Source organism: Pipistrellus hanaki, assembly GCF_964339955.1.
Source record: "Pipistrellus hanaki genome assembly, chromosome: 15".
NCBI lineage: Eukaryota > Metazoa > Chordata > Mammalia > Chiroptera > Vespertilionidae > Pipistrellus > Pipistrellus hanaki.
In genome coordinates, this window is record NC_140517.1 from 28,863,986 (window position 1) to 28,883,380 (window position 19,395).

General features: G+C 59.7%; 1 protein-coding gene across 3 annotated transcripts in view; it reads left to right on the forward strand.

The window, feature by feature from the left end:
• The window catches only part of CHST8 (carbohydrate sulfotransferase 8), a 102,665-nt gene that overhangs the window by 82,532 nt on the left and 738 nt on the right, over positions 1–19,395 (forward strand). For all 3 annotated transcript variants that reach the window (XM_084905160.1, XM_084905162.1, XM_084905161.1), the window contains exons 3-4: positions 17,978–18,015; positions 18,607–19,395. The exon at positions 18,607–19,395 is cut by the window's right edge and continues 738 nt beyond it. In XM_084905160.1, the coding sequence (XP_084761286.1) occupies positions 17,978–18,015; positions 18,607–19,395 (827 nt within the window). The remainder of the gene's footprint in view (positions 1–17,977; positions 18,016–18,606) is intronic.

Consider the following 19,395-nt stretch of genomic DNA (forward strand, 5'->3'; position numbering starts at 1 on the left):
GAGGGGACAGATCTGTGGGGTCGCTTCTGTCTGGACCTCAGTACAAGGCGCTGTGTCCGAGGCGGCGGGCGCCCCGCCCAGATCTGCGTTCCCAGGGCTGTGCTCAGCTCACAGCTGCACCTCTGCCAGAGACTTGACCTCTTCCCCCGGAGGTGATGCCTCCCCTGAGAGGTGGCTCCAACCAATCACACGCCGGTATGTGTGCTCCGGGGCAAGGGACCAAGCAACAAGCAAAGCCCAGGTTTGTAACATTTGTCAGTTTCTGTGCTGTAAATACTCCCACTGTGGCCAATTCCAAGCTACCTTGCAAAAATAAATGATAAGTTGCTTAAGGGTATACTTACACAGACACACACAAAGATATTTTAAAAGACAAAGGAATGATAAACAGACTTCCGTGTGGTGGCTGGGGTGGGATGTGATGTCTGAGGAGCAGAGGAAGTTCCAATGATGCTGATAAAATGGTTTTGTAAGCTGGGCGCTGAATGCAGGTGTGTGTTCTTATTCTTTACTAGAGGCCTGGGGCATGAATTCATGCACGGTTGGGTCCCTCGGCTGAGGTGGGGGGAGAGACCACAGGAGGTTGGCTGTGGGAGCGCACTGACCACCAGGAGGCAGCTCCTGGGTTGAGCGTCTGCCCCCTGGTGGTCAGCAAACATCATAGCAACTGGTCTTTCGACTGTTGGGTTCATTTGCTTATATACAATAGGAGGATACTGTATGTATTGTCACGTATTCTCTTTGGTGCGAATGGGCACTTCACAACAGAACAGCTCTAGGCAAGCCTTTCAAGCACACAGCCTGAAGACTGGTCTCGGCCTCCTGCATCTGCCTGCTGGGTGCACAAACTCACATTCCTAATGAGCTCTGTGCAGGAGAAGGTGGCCCAGGCCTGGTGATGCCGTTCCCCTCAGGGTGGGCAGCAGGAGGAGGTGAGCGAGGGTGGTGGGCAGACTGCCCCGCCCAGCACTCCCTCCCCCTGAGGGCCGAGGGGAGTGCCGATCCCTGCTCACTGGCCGAGTTCTTTTTTCAGACCTAGCGGGCTGTGAGAGCCAGGCCTGCCCACTGCCTGGGACTCAGTGTTCGGACCTCAAACATCTAAATAAGCCAGGTACTTACCAGCTCCCTCCTCCTGCGGGTGAGCTTCGGCAGCCCTCTCCACAGTCCCCGCCGTTACCCCACCTTCCACATGAGGGGGTGCAGGCCCAGAGCAGCTAGGGACTACGACTTCCACAGGACGGACTGCTCCTGTGCCACCTGGTGCCCCCTGGGGTCTGGTGCCAGCGCCACTGAGCAGCTGTGGCCTCCGCAGCCCAGGTTCCCCGTCACCAGAGCCTCCCTTCCCCGAGGTTCTGCTTCTGCGTGCAGCCCAGCCGGGGGCAGCAGCTGGGACAGGGAGACGGAGGGTCGGTCCTGACCTGGGCGCCCGGGAGCTGACTGTCTGATCACCACTGGGGGCTCCTGTGAGCCCACGAGGCAGGCTGTTCACATGTTCTTTCCTCCCAGAGACACGTTTGCCTTTGGGCACAAAGCCACGGCTTCCCTTACCGAGATGACGGGCCCGGGCTGAAGCCAGTGCCAAGAGGGAGGAGGGCCCACAGTTCGGAAGGCAGCCAGGACTGAAGCCAGGGAGCCGAGGGGAGATACAGAAGGAAATGAGATCAGGAAGCAGATGTCCCTCAGGTGCACACACTCACCTGAGGGCATCCGAGAAGTTTCGGAAGCTGTTTCGAAGGCCAGCTTCAAGGAGACACCCCACCCTGAGCCCACCCCAGGGAGGCCCTGCGGGATGTGGGGCGGTTCAGTGCTGAGGAGAGGAGCCATGAGCAAAACTGTACAGGAAAGAGTAGGTGGAGAGGAGAGTGGACCCTTGGGCCAAGGCCAGCCAGGTTCAAGTCCATGCTCAGCCACGTACCAGCTGTGTGCCCTGCAGCTCAACATGTGGGCATCTCAGCCCCTTCCTGTGTACACTGCGTGGGCTTCTTGGAGGGTCTAGGGCTGGGAGGGTCTTCACGGCAAGTGGGAACCTAGAATCAATAAATACCCTCACTGGGAGGGCAGGGGGTCCTGCACGAGTGAGGCAGGGGGCTCTGCCTGGGTGGCCCCTGCTGGCAGTCTCTGGGTGCTATGGGGGTGCACCTCTCAGACTCCAGGCTGCTGATATGGGAGGCCCAGCTTTCTAGGGCAGGACCAGACTACAGGGGAGAGAGGCAGGAGCCCTGGCAGAGGAAGGGCACGGTGCCAGCAGGCTCACAGAGTCGGCTTCATAAAAGAAGTGGGGCCGAAACCGGTTTGGCTCAGTAGATAGAGCGTTGGTCTGCGCACTGAAAGGTCCCAGGTTCGATTCCGGTCAAGGGCATGTACATTGGTTGCGGGCACATCCCCGGTAGGGGGTGTGCAAGAGGCAGCTGGTCGATGTTTCTCTCTCATCGACATTTCTAGCTCTCTATCTCTCTCTCCTCCTCTCTGTAAAATATCAATAAAATATATTTTAAAAAAAAAAAAGAAGAAGAAGAAGAAGAAGAAGTGGGGTCCATTATGCAGCCAGCAAGGGCCACTGGCAGGTGCACCAATCTCCGGGGTTCTTGCCCTTCACCTGTCCACCAGCTGCACGTTGAGTCCTGCAGCGGCCCAGGGCCTCTGTGAAGCCTGCTGCCTGGGCCAGGGTGCTCCCAGTCAGCTGAGGGGAATGCGTGCCACAGCACCCAGGGACAGGCCAGAGGGACGGGGATGGGGGGGACCCAGGCTGCATCAGGGTGCTCGGCCTGAGACGTGGGGACCCTCACAGGGGAGGAGAGGCCAGGCAGAGGGGAACCTGTGAGATAAATGGGGCCTGAGAAGGATGTCCTGAGGCGGGTGGTGACAGCAAGGTGACTTAGGAGACCCTGATGGGGTCTGTGAGTGAGGATCTTGGGGCTCCCCAAGGGTGTGACCAGAGGAAGGTTACGGGGTCAGTGAGGGTTGGAGCATGGGTTCTTTTTATTCTAATCCTCACCCAGGGTATGTTTATGGTTGTTTTTTTTAAAATTTGTTTATTGTTTGTTTTCATGATTTGAGAGAAAGAGGAAGGGGGAGAGAGAAACATTGACCTGTTGCCTCCTGTAGGCACCCCACCTGGGGATCGAACCCACAACCCTTTTGGTGTACAGGACAACACTCCAACCAACTGAGCCACCCAGTTCTTGAGCAGGGACCTGTCACATGTCCAGGGAGGGTCACAGCTGAATCAGTGTGTTCATCCTCACCCAAAGCTCCATGCCCTGGCAGGGCTCCGGTCCCCGGTGAGGCCACCCACAGGGACAAGCTCTTTCTCCTCAAAGTCTCACTCACTCCTCTCTGGCACCACCTGGTCTGTGGCCTGCCCTGAGGAAAAGCCAGGCGTTGGCACCTCCTTGGGCCGCCCACCTCGGCCTTTGGCCAGGCTGCCGCAGAGAGCCACACCCACTCCGCCAGCAGCCCAGCTCCGAGAGCCCCTCCCGGACCCTAACTCTAAGCTCCTGATTGGCTCCTAAGTGGTTGTCCATTAGGAGACCAAAGACAAAACTGGACAAAGCAAGATAAAACCTTCTTTTTTGTTTTCCACAAGTGTGGGCACTAGAGTCACGTGAGGCCCTGGTTCTCACACGAGACCCTCAGACCCTCAGACGGAGCCTCCCTGCGGCCAGCGCCCGTGTCCCTCAGCGGCCGGGCAATGCCCCCGCCAGCCCCTCATCCACCTGCCACGCCAGGCGGGCCGAGGACTCACTGTGAGCTCAGGTTTGTGTCCAGTACAAGAGGGAGTGAAGGGGATGCCATAAGCTCTCCTTTGATAGCGAATTCCATTTCCTCTTTCCGTTGGTTTTCTTGCAACAGATGCTGTTGCAGAAAACGGGACAGAACGGCAAGGTAAAAGGGGAGTAATTACCTCGGCGCAGAAGCCTCCCCAGCGGGCGCCGGGGGCTGCGGGGCAGGGTGCCTGCCCCTCGCTCTCCCGCCGGGCCTGGCTGCCAGGTGCGGCGGTGGGAGCACACGTGTTCACAGGATGCTCGGCGCCCGCTGCGGCGGCTGGAGCACACGTGTTCACAGGATGCTCGGCGCTCCCTGCGCGGGGAGAGCACACGTGTTCACAGGATGCTCGGCGCCCGCTGCGGCGGCGGGAGCACACGTGTTCACAGGATGCTCGGCGCTCCCTGCGCGGGGAGAGCACACGTGTTCACAGGATGCTCGGCGCCCGCTGCGGCGGCGGGAGCACACGTGTTCACAGGATGCTCGGCGCCCGCTGCGGCGGCGGGAGCACACGTGTTCACAGGATGCTCGGTGCTCCCTGCGCGGGGAGAGCACAGAGCGCCCTCCCGCCGTTCAGTAACTTAGGACCACTTTTCTCCAATTAAGCTGAAATTGAAGGATCCTCAGACGTAGACACCCACGTGAAGTAATTAGTGCTTCGAATGCTGATTGTGCTCAGATGTGCCTTTGCCTGTGGAGGCTGCCTGCAAGCGAGCACCGACAGGCAGGGCTGTGTAATGGTTAGAACGAGGGCATGGAGTCTGGCAGGTTTGGCCTAGCCCCCCCGCTCTGACGCCCGCTGGGCCAGCGATGTGTCACCTCTGAGATTCCCTGCCTTCACGCGCAACATTGGTGGTGAAATCCACCTGCAGAAGCACTGAGAGCCTTCTTTGCCACTCCGGGCGGTTACGGGCCCATCCTCAGCAGACTGCCTGCCCCAGGGGAGGCCTGCAGCTGCCACCGGAGCCCTGAGAGGACGGGGTGTGGGGGTCGCCGGCACCCACGAACCGGCTCACACACCGGGGAACCTCTCTCTGCCTCCGAGAGAAATGCGCTCCCTGAGGCTTTTCTGGTTGTGACCTTGTCCGCAGGCAGGCCCAGCCCAGCTCGCGGCAGAGACGACAAAGCTAAGAGGCTTAGGCTTCTTTGTGTCGCGCATCCTAAGGAAATCCACTTAGGTATTCCGTGTTCCCGATCGCCACATAATAAGGTTCCTTCATCTCGCGTTGTCATGGGAAGTATATATTACCTGATTAATATTAATGTGTTGGCCGATTAATATTAATATCCGATCCGATCCGTACTTCACAGGGCGCCGGTGTTGATGAGCGCCGCGGAGCCCAGACAGCTGTGGGCGGGCGGGTCCCCCGGGGCCGGCAGGAGCCCGGGCTGACCCCCCGCCCCCTCCCAGCCGCCCTGTGCTGCCGCGGCTTCTGTCAGCGCTGGCCGGGAGTGTGTCTGGACTCTGATGGTGGCAATTAAAATCCTTGCACCCAAGACAGCAAATTTTATCATTTAAACTGCATTTTACATTCTCCCAACATATTTTCCCAGTAATGCTGTTAAATTGCATGATAAAGGCTATTTCTTGCTTCTGACGTTGAAATACATTACCCTTATTCCTTATCTGCCTGGAATTAGAGAGGTTTTGGCCTTATATGTTCACGTTTCATTATCAGAATTTGCCTGACTTTATAAAACAAACAACGTTTCGCCTGCCCTTGTGCTAATGGAAGAATGATAGAAGCTTTGTCTTCTGAGGTGGAGAGCGCTCTCAGACTGGGGGAGGGGAAGCACATGGTTTGCTGCAGCCAGATGACCCCCAGGGTCCAGGGGTCAGTGGGCCCTGGCGTACCTCTGATTTGGAGGTGCCACCACCACCATCACCTGAGCTTCGGGGAAGCCGACAGCCAGGGCTGCCGAGCGTCCTGTTCCTCTTGCTCACAGGGAAGGACCCAGAGGCCGCCCCTGTGGCCACAGAGCTGGACTGTGGCCGCGTGGCTTCCCTGGCCTCTGTCTCCCCTCGAGCTGCCTACCAGTCCAGCCCCAGCCCTGGCCTGGTCCCCATCTCAAATCCTCTCCTCTCGACCTCAATCCATGAACCTACCATAATTCAGCCACCCGCCACCCCCATTCACGCTCTACCACCACCCATGCCCCATCCCAACTGCAGTCAGTGTGCCACTCATGTGCCGTCTCCCCTTCTCCTGTGCTCCACACATCTGGCATGAAAGACACACCTTGTGCAACACACGCGAGCCTCTCCCCACCCCAATTCCCTTACCCACAGCGCCAGTGAAGTGCGCCTGGTAACGGACCACCTTCCCCCAGTGCCAGCATCCTGTCCCCAGCATCATGACCTCTGGTGTGGCGTTGCAGGCCACGGGGCTCTGCTGAGAACACATCTCTGTGCCGCAGGAAGAGAGCACGTGGCCAGACTGTGTCTCCTGGGATGAGGGGACTTTCCTGAAATGTGGCCGAGTCCACCTCCTCCTGTTCTCTGCGTGGATGCCAGGGGCAGGGTTAATTTTACCAGTAAGGAGGCTCCTGCTCTCACAGCTTTAGCTGGGCTGGCGGGGATGGTCAGACTGCATGCAGTGCCATCTCCAGCCTCCGCCCTGCCTCATGGGGCCTGCCAGTCCCAGGTGTTGGGGGCCCGGTGACAGCCTCTCTGGCAGAAGACCTTCGGCAAGGATGAGGACGGGGCTGGGGGAGTGGGGCTGCCCGTTCCTTCCTGGGCCGGTTTGGAGGTGAACCTTGATGCTGACTTCAGTTCTGCTGAGCTCTTTTCTGCGGGGCAAGGTCTCCGAGGAGAGGGCTGACTCCGCTGGTCACTGAGTGAGAGATGCTGGCCCCGGGGTGCTGTCTGCAGCCCGCTGGCCCTCATGCTTTCGAGGAGCTCAGCCTGCAGAGTAATCCTAGCCTGGCCCCATCCTGTCCCCACCAGGACAGCGCTGCAGACTGGAAAATGGCCCCATGTATTCCAGAAGCTGTCCTGAGCACACGAGAGAGGTGTGTCCCTCAGGAGGCGTGTGGGTCCCAGGGCCCCCACCTCAGCCAGCTCGTACCCTCGTTGAGGAGGCGGCAGGACAGACGGGAGAGAAAGCTGCAGGTGCGCTCTCAGGATGGCCACCGCCCACACGCTGCCCCCAGCACCCCCGAGAGTGCCTTCCCGTGAATTCCCAGCTCTTCCGAAATCCCTGCCAGCTCCCGGCACAAATGCTCACCAAAACCTCAGACATTCAAAGCCTGACGCCCCTGCCCACGCTCCCAGGCCTGACAGCGTGTTTGTCCTGCTCCGCCTGCCGGCCTGGGCGTTACAGCAGCCCCTCCTCCTGCGTCACCTCCTTACACACAGGAGCATGCGGGGTGCGGTTGTAAGCATCCCCCGTGTGATTTATTGCCATCATCACAATATTTTGTTTGCAGCTGTAAACCTCCAGACATAAATCAAGTCATTAGAAAGAATGACGTTTAATCCTGCAGACGATGCCGCGGTGGGCTGAGCGGCTCTCGCCCGGCTTTCGAATCATTAATTCTGGAGAGGATGGCCCCGTGCACACCACCGGCAGCTCTTCTCCGCCCCACGCGGGTGTGGAAGGCCAGAGGCCGGAGCCCGGCTGCTCTGTGTCTTGAAATAGCACGTTCCTGACTGCAGAGAGGTGCCCCCAGCACAAGCCCAGCCACGGAGCCTGGAGTCCTCATTCCGCAGGAAGTGCACGCAGCCGCAGCCGGGAGGGGCCGCGCGGCACTGTGATGTCTCTCTCGGCCTGAGAGCTGCCGCGGGCCGGACTTCAAAGGCAGCAGAGAAGAGCTCAGAACATCTTCCGCTCTCCTCCCACGGTGACCCTGCCATCCTTCCAGCAGCCATTATGCGAGGCCTTATTCTGTTTGCAAAGCCACGGTCTAATTCCCAGGCTTTGCTGCAGACGTGCAGGCTGACGCTGAGCCTCGAGGGGCCTCGGGCAGGACGGTGCCTTTCGGGAACCCAGCAGCCCCCACCCCACCAGGCACACTCCACACCACGCGAGTTCCCTGCCTTTGGGGCCTCTCGAGTTCAGGAGACACCTGCACAGTCATGGGGAGGGGAGGAATCTGCTGAAGGATCACCTTGAACTCTGGCATATTCTAAGTCCACGTCACAATTGTGAAAATTCTGGGTGACATTTCCAGTGTTTAGCTCCCCTTCTCGTGCTCAGAGCTAGTGAGGGTGCTGTCAGCAGCGTTATGTCGGCTGCACGGCCTAAGGGTGTTGGAAGTCGAAGGGCCGGGTTGCGTGTTTGTGCGTGGACACTGTCTGCCCCACACCCTCACTGTTTCCCGAGAGCTTCAACCTGGAGGTCTTGTGTCTCTGTTCAACATGGCCTACCCAGTCTTCTCCATCAGCTCCTCCTCTCCCCGACTTCCCTCGGACAGATGTAAGGGTGGGGACCAGCCTTGCCCCTCAGGCCTCACCTGCCCCAGGCCTCTGACTCCACAAGCCCTTCAGTCCGGCACGTGGTTGTTCTCCAGAATCTGCCCTTTCTCCTCGTCTCCCTGCCCTGCTTGAGTTCACGCCCCCCATTCCTCACCTGCCTCCAGTCTCACCCTTCCCAGGCCTTCCCCAGCCACCTCCAGAAAGCCGTGGCGTGTGCAGCCGCAGGCCCCTCCCTGCTCCGCCCTCTCAGCATATGGTTGGTACCCCAGGTCTGGCCACCTTCCATGAGCCTGGGCTGGGTGCACGGGGCCTGGGGGTCTCTGTGCACATGTGCTGCGCATGTGGAGTGCAGCACAGTGCATGGTAACGGGGCTATGGGACAATAGTATGTCTGCTCCCCAGGATGCCCTGGGCCTTCCAGGGTAAGCCCACAGCCAGCCCTGTGGGGTTCACTGCTAGACCGACCAGGGGGCTGGTCAGAGGAGAGCCAAGGGCTGACCAGCCAGAAGGGAGGAGAAGTGGGTTTTGACCAGATGTCACACAGCTGCAACGGCCAGGACCGATGTCTGTGTTCTGGGCCTTACCCCTCAGAGAAGCTGGAAAAATCCCCAGGCCAGAGGCTTCCTGAGCTGCGGGCGGCCCCAGCTCCAGGTCTGAGGCTTCTCACCTCTCCTCTCAGAGGCGCATTGCAGCTACCCAGACCCGTGGCAGAGGGCGTCCAGACTGGCTGCTAGGCTCCCACGTGTGCAGCCCCCTCCAGCCTGGCCCTTTCGGGATCTGAGTTGTCGGAGGCCCTGTTCTGCTCGGGGGCACACAGGATGACCCCTGAGCGGCAGCTGCCCATTCATGGTGCCTGAGCCGGGCCGGGAGGGGTCTGCCGCCCAGAACTGGGATGCAGACAATGAACAGTGGTGACCACTGTGCACGCCATTTGGGGCTGTCTTATGAGGATCTGAGCATCCACCCCTGAGCCCCTAGGCAGCCCTTCACAGGAGCCTGGCTCCCCGGGGGCTTGGAGAGCCACCTCAGGAGTGAGAGGCCCCGGCAGCAGGTTGGGGGTGGGGCGTGCCAAGAAAGCGTCAGCTCGGACGGATTTGCTTTTGTGGCTCTTCAGGGTCTCAGGCAGCAGCTGCAACCATCTGACAGCCACAGGCCAGCTCCGTAATTGATGCCGCAGCCGAAACAGCACATCCTGAAGCCCGGCCAGAGCTGGGCCGATCATTATCTTGAGGCCCGGCCATCTCTGTAATGAGGCTGCCCCGCTGGCAGCCCAGATGGCCTGACTTCCCGGAAAGGAGTGCCTGTCACAGGCCGGCCAGTCAGCTGCTGGCACTGCTCCTGGTCAGCGGGGCCACTCTGCCTCCAGCGCGACTCACTCATTTTTATTTCCTGGTAACCCCCGGCGGGAACTCACCAGTATGTAAGCCAAATTAGACCCGTTCCTACAGAGCTGGCTGCAGAGCGGTCGCTAGGTGCCCAGACAGCTCCTCCCATTTGGCGGGCCACAGCCGCTCGGAGCCGGCCTGGGCGAAGGCAGGGCACTGCCGGGGCTTCAGGTGGTCAGCCGCCTCAGCGCTGCGCCCTCTCCTCCGGGAAGTGCTGGTCCCACGCTCTCACGGGCCCTGGAGGACCACGGGCCGTAGAACTTGTTCCTGTGCCTTTCGACTGTCCTCAGCACGTCTACATAGGGAGACCCACAGCATCTCCTGCTCAGCCAGCTCTGCCCTGCTTTGCAGGACATGGCACCAGTGCCCTCCCACCGTTCAAGTCGAAGCCAGAGTCTCCCAGTGCTGCTCGCGGCAGCCCCGGATCGCAGTGCGCCAGGAGCTGGCTGGTTCCAGCCCACAGGGCCAGCTCCCGTCCACAGGCGCAGCCTGATGCCGTGATGGGAGCACCCACCAGGGAATCGGCACACACTGCAAACTGGGCTTCTGCCCATCACCCAAGGAGCCAGCTGGTAAACACTTGCCAGCACACCACCCTGCCACCAGTCCTCCTGAAGCACTCGCCATGTCCTCCTCCACCTGCTGCCATCAGCCTCGGAGTCCAGGCCTCGCACGTCCTGCCCGGATCACGCAGCATGCACTGACCCGGCGTCTGCTTCTGTCTCCAGCTCCCCATCTCAGAGTGCGGCTTAAATTCAAAATGATTCCCTGCTTAGATCCCTTGTAGGCGCCCTTGGAGCTTAGGGGGTAAGATTTATGCCTTTGCCAGGACCACAAAGCTCTTTTCATGCTGCCCCTGTGGCCCTGCCGTTTCTTGACCCTTCAGTCTCTACATCTCTTCATCCCAGGAGCCCTGCCTCATGGTGCAAGGCCACCAAGCTCTGCCCAGAAGACCATCGTCGCTGTCAGGTGCCACGGAACTGTCTCCCCCTTCGGGAGCCCTCAGCTGAAGCCAGGGCTTGCGGACATTCCCCAGTCACACGCTGCCCGCCCTGTCCTCCGTTGCTGCCATGTGGAATCACTGTTCAGTGCTTCACGTCCTCGCTGGACTAAACTCCACAAGGGCCGGCACCACTACTGTCTCATCCATGGCTAAGGCACCATCACCAGCGCCTAAGACACTGCCTGGCAAGCACGGGTACTCAGGAGTGAATGGGCAAATGGTGTAGGACGTACAATTGCTCTGCCACCTGATACCCTTGCTGCCAAGGTGCTGGAGGGAAGCAGAGAGGGGCCACCAGGGGAGAGACGGGCTGCAGGGGCCCGGCGGCCTTGCCATGAGTGAGCACTTGCTCTCTGCAGCCGCATTCACTGGCTCCTGCCTATCCTTCCAGGCCCACGTGTGGAAAGAATATGCAAAGGGAAGAAAAGGCATGACCTTCTGGAAGCCATGTGCCACGTACTCTCAGAAACCGTCGAAAGACATGAACCCGCCCAGCACACGCCACAGCAGCAGCTGGAAGCATGCACACGTGTGGCACAGAGAGGTGGTGGGACTCATCCCCTTGGCATGAGCCCTGCTCCACGCAGCGTGCACATGTGGGCTGCAATGCTGGTGCCACACATCGAACGTGGTGGGAGTCCCTCCAGCTTCTAACAGAGGACAGCTTCAAAGCATCTCCTGTGGACAGATGTGCACATGGAGGGCGCTCTGGGACACCCGCCCCGGCATGTGACGGGCAGATGAGCGGGCGGGGAGCGGCGGGACAGCTGCTGGGTTCGGAGAGCAGCTAACTGGCTGGCTGGTTGACTGACAGGCAGCGCCAAGGCCCCACTCTGACAGCTCCAAGGGGCCTCGCAGTCCAGGCTGAGCTGACAGGGAACTACCCAGTTGAATCGTGGATCCTAATCACGGAAGCGAGGGAATGGAATTGCTAAACAAAACAAGCAGCGGTCAGAGCTGTCAGGGGCACGTCAGCCTGAACGGGAAGATTCCCGCGCCCCTCCCACACTGCGCTGGTGCGGAGGTGGCTCAGGGAATCTCAGCTGCTCCGAAGGGGGCCAGGGGTTAGGCCACATGGTAGCTTCCATCCGAGGCCCTCTCTGTGCCAGCACTGTGCATCATTTCATTTGCATATTTGCGGACCCGTAGGATGGCTATTTTTTATCTATTTTATAGATGAGGAAACTAAGGTTCGGTGCAGTTAAGGGATTTGCCCAAGGTGTGCGTGTGTCTGTCTGTCTGTCTCTCTCTCTCTCTCTCTCTCTCTCTCTCTCTCTCTCTCCCTTTCTCTCTCCCCCTCTCTCTCCCACACCCCCACACACACTTATTTAAAAACTCTGGACCCCTTGTTAAAAGCTATGGAGTCTCCAGGCAAAGGGAGAGGCCAAAAGCCTCCATGAGTTCAGTTTTCTCAGCACCTGGGGAAGCCCATCCGCAGAGGCTGAGGCAGGAGGAGAGGGTCTGGCCTGACTCCCGCCGTCCCCAAGGCCCAGGGAGCCACCTTAGGGTTCCAGGAGCAGCCGGCAGCTTTGTCCAGGGCAGCCCCACTGCCTGGCACACCTCCCTGCCCTGCACCCGGCAGCAGAGGTGGGCAGGCGGTGACTGGGTCTGGCCTCCAGGCTGTGACTGAGGCCCTAGCACAGGGTTTAATGAGTTGTGTTTTCCTGTGAACACGGTGAGAATTTAAGGCCCTTTGGTGAGGCTTCTTCTGTCTGAATTCTGTGCTTTGAGTCCAGGCTGCCCTCTAATTGCTGAGTGTGTTTAAACTTTAGTTTTGCATCTAATCTGCATAAATTAACAGTCTGCCCAGTTGAAGGGAGCTGCTCACAATGAGGAGAGGCGGATGTTGGGCAGGGGTGCCCCTCCGAAGGGCACAGCCTGAACTGCTGGGAGAAGAAAGAGCCGGAGGCGGTGTGGCCACTTCGAGGCCCCAGGCCCCAGGGGCAGGCTCCAGCCTGTGCCCACACATGGCAGTGGGGCCGCCAGCTGAGCGTGTTAGAGTTCTGACCCCACAGACCTCACACAGTCCGGGTGGGGTGGACGGACCGTCAGCCAGAGCAGCTCCTGTCTGCATCCAGCTACTTGGTTGGCAGCTGCCACCCAGACATGCAGACCCTCCCCAGGCTGCCAGGCTGCGCTGGGGACGTCACTGCTCGGGTTGGTGGGCTTCTGCAGGGAGGAACCCAATGCCCATCCCCCCTCCGGGGCCAGCTCCCAGCCCAGGCAGCAGCAGCTTTTCTACAAGCATTTGTTGAGCTCCTGCTGTGTGCCAGGCATCGTGCCAGGCTCTGTCTGGCACAGATGGACCGACACAGTCCCTCCCCCACGAACATGGAGAACTAACACCATCCTGTTCCTGACGAGCCAAACCCGCCCAGCAGGGGAAACGTTCCTCACTTCCTCCAAACGGTCGCCTGGCCTCCCGAGTGCTCCTACAGCCCCTGAGGTCACATGTCCCCCGAGGTCACATGTCCCCTGAGGTCACATGTCCCCTGTCAGGAGTTGAATTGTGTCCCCATTGAAGCCCCAACCCCTGGCACCTGTGAATGTGACCTTATGGGGTCTTTGCAGATGGAATGGAGTTAAGATGAGGTCGCTGGGGAAGATGACCATGAGAAGTGGGACTTAAATGGCCACAAACCAGGGAACCTCTGGGGCTGCCAGAAGCTAGAAGGGGCTTCAGAGGGAGAGGCCTGCTGACGTCTTGACTTCAGACACCTGGCCTCCAGAGAGGATACGTTTTTGTTACTTAAGCTGCCGGTTTTGTGGGCGTTTGTTAGAGCAGCCCTAGGAAGCCAATACACCCTGTGATGGTTATTTGTGTGTGTTAACTGAGCCATGGTGCCAGCTGTTTGGTTAAACACCAATACAGATGTTTTAGGTGTGATCAGCATTTCAATCAGTAGCCTTTGAGTAAAGCAGATTACCCTCCATAATGTGGGTGAGCCTCGTTCAGTCAGTTGAAGGCCTTTGGGGAAAGGACTGGGCTCACCAAGGGAGACAGAATTCTGCTTCCATGCTGCCCCCAGACTCCAGCCGTAGCATCAGCTCTCCCCTGGGTCTCCAGCCTCAGCCTGCCCCGCAGATTTTGGACTTGCAAACCTCCTAATTGCTTGAACCAATTCCTTAAAATATAGGCCCTTCCATGTATATATTCTCTGGGTTGTTTCTCTGGAGGACCTGACTAATCCAGTCCATCAGTCAGAAACCTTCCGTACTTCCTACTGGGTGGGCCTGGCAGTTCCCTCAGGCTTTCCTCCCTCACCCCTGTGGGCAGCATACCCACCCTGGCTGCGCTTTCTCCTGCTAGCACCCCCGTGTCGCATCTTGTGGCTCATCCCTGCTGTTTGTCCCATCTGCGGACGGGCTGTGCAGGAGGCCTTTCTGCGGCTGCTCTCTGGCTGGCATGTGGATGGTGCAGAGCACAGCAACAGCCTTCATCCCGCAACTGCCAGGGCCTCTGGGGTGGGACCGAAGCTTGGGCTCGGGATCTCACACATGGGGGCGCCAAGACGCAGTGGGTGCCTCACTTCCAAGCGTCTCCCCCAGTTCAGGCCAGCCTGAGACTCCTGAAGCTTCCTGGCCTGATGGGCAGCCTAAGGGACATGTGAGTGTGCTCACAGGTGGGTGTGGCCACAAGGCTCACTTCTGAGAAGATGTGGACCTGGGACAGGAGCCAGGGAAATGCAGCTCGGTCCGGAAAACTCCAGAGATCCAAGGAGCACGAGTCTGAAATTCCGCCCCGGGCAGGGATTCAGACTTACCCCCACACCTGGGTGTGCCTCCTGGGCCTTCCGTTCTCCCCTCTCTGACCCTCCCTGTGGGCCTGACTCCTCAGGATGGCCCTGCCTTTCCCCAGGCCACAGTGTTCAAAGTGGCAGGACCCTCTCCCCACTGCCTGTCGGCCTGGGGCTGGGATTTGAGCAGTCAGAAGAGCAGTCATTCCCCTTAACCATGTCCAAGGGCTCCAGAGACACATCTAGCCCTTTCTAGGCACTTGAGCCCTGTTTGGACCCCTGTCAGTGTCACGTGTCTACACAAACTGGCCCGAGGAGTTGGAGTTTTTGAGTTGAACCCAGCGAGCCTTCCTCCTGTGACTAGCAGGGCAAGGGACCCTCCCGTCCCACTGCTCACCTGCCAGTGAGGCCTCTCCCAGCTCCGCTCCAGGCCCAGGCTGCACCGTCTAATTCCAAGCACTGGCTCTGCACACCCCCGTCAGCCTGGGCCTCCCCCCGGCAGGTAACCAGGAAGCTTTTCAGCCAAACACTCGGAAGAAAACCCGTGAAGAGTTCACCATGTGGAAGCCAGTCCCCCTAACTCACACCTTGTTTGTTCTCACCGATGCTAACTCTTACTGTATTGTGCGTATTCTAACTGCTCTACGTATGTCATCTATCCAGAAAGAGAAAGTGGTGGTTTATTTTTTGCCAAAGTGCAGGGGGATTGTTAATGCTGTGTTGAAAAGAGGGGACGGGTAACTCAGATATTGCAAGTGGAGTATACATGACTGGCCTTGGGATTACCGTCCTAGGGTGGAGGTGGGGGGATGGGAAATGAGTGTGGCAGCATTGGCACTGGGTGGACAAGGGGACAAGTGGTCATGGCTTATGTTGCTCAGAAAACCCAGTTTTACCTGGATTGTATGCTTACTTGGAGGTTTGGGGGGGCTGATTGTGATTATAGTGGGGTCAGGGCCCTCCCTTCCGTAAGCCCTTCCCCCACCGCACCAATTCTGCTGGCTCTTGGTGGCAATACTGTTCCTTCCCTGTGGGGGCAGCAAAGGCAACGCCGCCTTCGCTTGGCTCTCCGTGGAGCTGTCCAGGGTGCTGAAGTGCAGCCCTTGGGGGATACGCAGACCCCAGTGTTAAGATGCCCAAGGTGCTGGCCTTCCCTCCTTGAGAGCTGGGTGGTCTTTGCTTCAGCCTTTATGCAGTCGGTGTGTGGAAGAGCAGGTCCTCCATGGGGAAGGAGCATGGGGCCTCTGCTAGGGGAGAGCCCGTGACATTCCCTTTGTTAGAATTCTGCCTTTATTCCAAAGGGCCAGTCTTTGCCCAGCAAGTTGCCATAAGTTGAAGGGTTTGGAGCATAGAGCTTGTGGCACATATAGTCTCCCCATAGGACCTGTTGTTGGGTTTTTCTTCACAAAGGAGGCAATTGCAGCCAGGTTGGCTTAGTTAAACAAAAGTGGCCAAAGGTCAGGAGACTCACCTAGAGCTAGGCTCTGTCCAGCTAGAACATTTTCTCCCAGCCTACGCCCAGGGCTCTGGCCCTCCCAGCCTCCGAGTGGACACACCTGTCCAGTCTGCACAGATAAAACGGGACAGGCTCCACAGCCCACCTCCCTTCGGACTGCGGGGACAGGGCAGGTGGGAGGTCACAGCCGTAGGAGCTGCAGCCTCAATAAACACGTTGTCATCGAGCCCACCAGCTGGCAGGATGCCTTTTGTAAGTGGCTCCTCAGCCCCACTCTTGGCCGGGCCTGGCATGACTCATTTGCTCCAGAAAAGGAACATAAATAAGCGCTGTCGCACCTTGACAAGTTGACAGGGCTGACAAGCAGAGTAAATTCCTGTGTCTGAGACTGAGCAGGAGAGGTGGCTTAGCAGAGCCAGCTGCCATCACCAGAAGAAAATAATTAAGGAGACCCGGCAGTGTGGCGGGAAGCCGAGTGTGAGGCTCTGGAGAAGGGCTCTGATCAGCGGCTGCAGGAGGAAGCAGCTGTGCCAGGAAAACTGAGCCGGAAGCTCACGCTGGGGGTGGCCGCCATGAGGGGGGCGAAGGGGGCAGCAAAGGGAAGCAGGACCTGGGCTGAGAAGGGGTTCCTGGCAAGGGGCTCAATTCTGAAGGCTCCCATCTCACACTCAGGCACTCCCTGATCATACCCCGTACCCCCAGGGGTGCAGCCACTTCTGCCTGGAGCTGCTCCCCAGCCTCGTGGGAGAGTCTGGAAGACCTGTTTCAGAGCTCGCTCACCCCCACACACGTATGCACATAACCTTGGCAATGCTCAGGAAGGCGGACACTCTGCCCTTTGCCCAGGGAAGGGCACACCGCTGTTCTGAGCCCAAAGGGATCACAGAGTAATACTGCAGCAGAAGAAGGAGGCAGCATGCCCAGTTCCGCCTTCATTCCCACCTCTCTTGGGACTTGAGAAAGGCCCCAGCAGGCTCAAGGATGTCAGGCTTTCAGTCCAGGGCTGCTGATAAGGAGACATGTGGGCACATCCTCAGCCTGACCAGTATGAGGCCATTGCCATTGCAGTGGCTGAACAGCAACCTCAGAGAAGCGAGTGGAGTCTGGGGGTCAGGGACAAGGACCGGGACGTCCTCTCACTATCTGGGCTCCACCACTGGACCTCTGTGAAGCCCTCAGAGACGCAGGGGAAGTGCTGGGCCTCCAGAGTGCCCACTCCAGCAGCCGCCAGACTCAGTTTACTTATGTGCGGGGAGGTGGTTCTGATTGTGACTGGCTCTGGCAAAGCTTTGGAGTGGGAAGGGCTGCTGAAGTCTCCCTGGCCAGCAGGGATGGATGAAGGAAGCCTAAATAAGTTCCCTGAAGGAGTCCTCTTGTCCTGGGACATTCCCCAGAACACACCAGACCTGCTACGAGGCAGAATCGTCCCCTCCGGCCAAAGGCTCGCCTCCCCAGTGCTTGTTCTCCTGGGTGAGCCCAGCCTCAGCCCAGGCAAAGGGCCTCCCTAGTGAGCAGAGGGGACACCTGGAGTGTGGCCAGGGATACGCTGCTCTCTCTCCGTCTTCCCCAGTCACCAGTGAGTGCTTGCTGGACACTGTGCCTGGGCTCTGCTCGGCCCCTTGGAGGAGAGCAGATTGTGGTCAGCTCACCCCCAGAGCCCCAGGGCCAGCTGCGAGACCAACATCACAAAGTGGATGGCTCAGGGACCTTCTCAGAGGGACGAGGGGAGACCCCAGTCCAATGAGAATGAGTTCCAGGCACAGGCCAGGTGTGTGCAAAGGTGTGGGTGCAGGTGTGTCATATTCCAAGGACGGAACATCTGCATGGACTACACCCGGGCAGAGCCGCAGGGCACAGAACATAGACGGCCTTTCTGAGGGGCCCTTTACCCTCTGGTTTGGGGACAGGGTGAGGTGGGGAGTGGGCTGTGAGGTTTCTGGATTGCGCAGGGTGCTTTTCCAGACCTTCCAGGCCACATTAGGAGGTAAGACGCCAAGAAAGGAGCATCAGCTGGCAGCCAAGGGGACCAAGTCTTCCCTGCGCCCCATTTTCCATGTGGATAGGGGAGAGGGGCCTCTTCTGCATCCCCCCTGCACTGCCTTTTTATGGAGCCTACCCCAAGTGCCCTCCCTTCAGGGCACCCGCAGTCACGAGCCCATAAGCAGGTCCCAGGCTCTTCCACGGCTAATACTGTGCTCTCTGCTTGCTTTTCAGGAGTAAAGTTCAACATCAGGCTACAGCGGCCGCGCGACGTGAGTTCTGATAAATCTCAGCACGGGCTGCCTGGGGAAAGTTGGCGAGGGCCGGGAGAAAATTTGGAGCTCACATTAAACCCATTCTTGGAAAGAAAAATGTGTCCGGTCCCTCCCTGGAGCCCTGGGAACAAAGCCCGGGGCTCTGGGCCATGAATTTCCCTTTCCCATTGGAGGGCAGCTTTGGAGTGTGCTAATTGACTCAGTAAATCTGAGCCGGCCTCCTCCAGACACCCGCTCCCCAGCCCCGCCCGCCTCGCTGGGCCGGGTTCCTGGGAGGCCTGCGCCATCTGGTGGCCACAATGACACTTGCACCACAGCGCCATGGCCAGCTGAGGGGAGGACCACAGGGGTAGCCACAGGGGCCACAGGGCTGGGCGGGAGCTGGACCAGAGAGGTCACATTCTGCAGGGTCAGCCGTCTCCCTCCCCCTGATCTGAGACACGCCCCTGTCACAGAGCGGGGCCGGGGGGGGGGGGGGGGGGGGGGAGACACGCGGGGGCTGGGCCTGGCGAGGGCCGGCCTGAGTGATCCTCGGGTCCCGGCTGTCCTGTCCATCCTGGTAACCGTTTGTTTCTCTTCTTGCTGTAGGACTTCCCGCCAGGCGGTTCCCAGCATGGAGTTTTTAAGGCGCCCACCGAGAGGGTGGCCAGAGATGCGTCCAGCCGGGCGCCCAGAGGCCTCCGCCTGCTGGTACCTGACCCCCCTCCAGGCCACCCCAACACAGGGGCCCGCCTGCGGCCCCGGCAGCGCCGCCGCCGGCTGCTCATCAAGAAAATGCCCTCCGCTGCGGCCACCCCAGTCCCTGCCAACAGCTCCACGGGCTCCGCCGCCCCGGACGGCCACTGGGCCCGCCTGCAGCAGCGGCAGCGGGAGCGCAAGCGGGCGGTGGGCGAGGCGTGCGCCAAGTTCCGCGCCGCCGGCAGCCGCAGGCCCGTCACGCCGCGCCACGTGTCCCGCATCTTCGTGGAGGACCGCCACCGCGTGCTGTACTGCGAGGTGCCCAAGGCCGGGTGCTCCAACTGGAAGCGGGTGCTCATGGTGCTGGCCGGGCTGGCCGCGTCCCCCGCCGGCCTGCAGCACGACGCCGTGCACTACGGCGGCGCGCTCAAGCGGCTGGACGCCTTCGACCGCCCGGGCATCCTGCACCGCCTGCGCACCTACACCAAGATGCTCTTCGTCCGCGAGCCCTTCGAGCGGCTCGTCTCCGCCTTCCGCGACAAGTTCGAGCACCCCAACAGCTACTACCACCCGGTCTTCGGCAAGGCCATCCTGGCCCGCTACCGCGCCAACGCCTCCGGGGAGGCCCTGCGGACGGGCGCCGGCGTGCGCTTCCCCGAGTTCGTCCAGTACCTGCTGGACGTGCACCGGCCCGTGGGC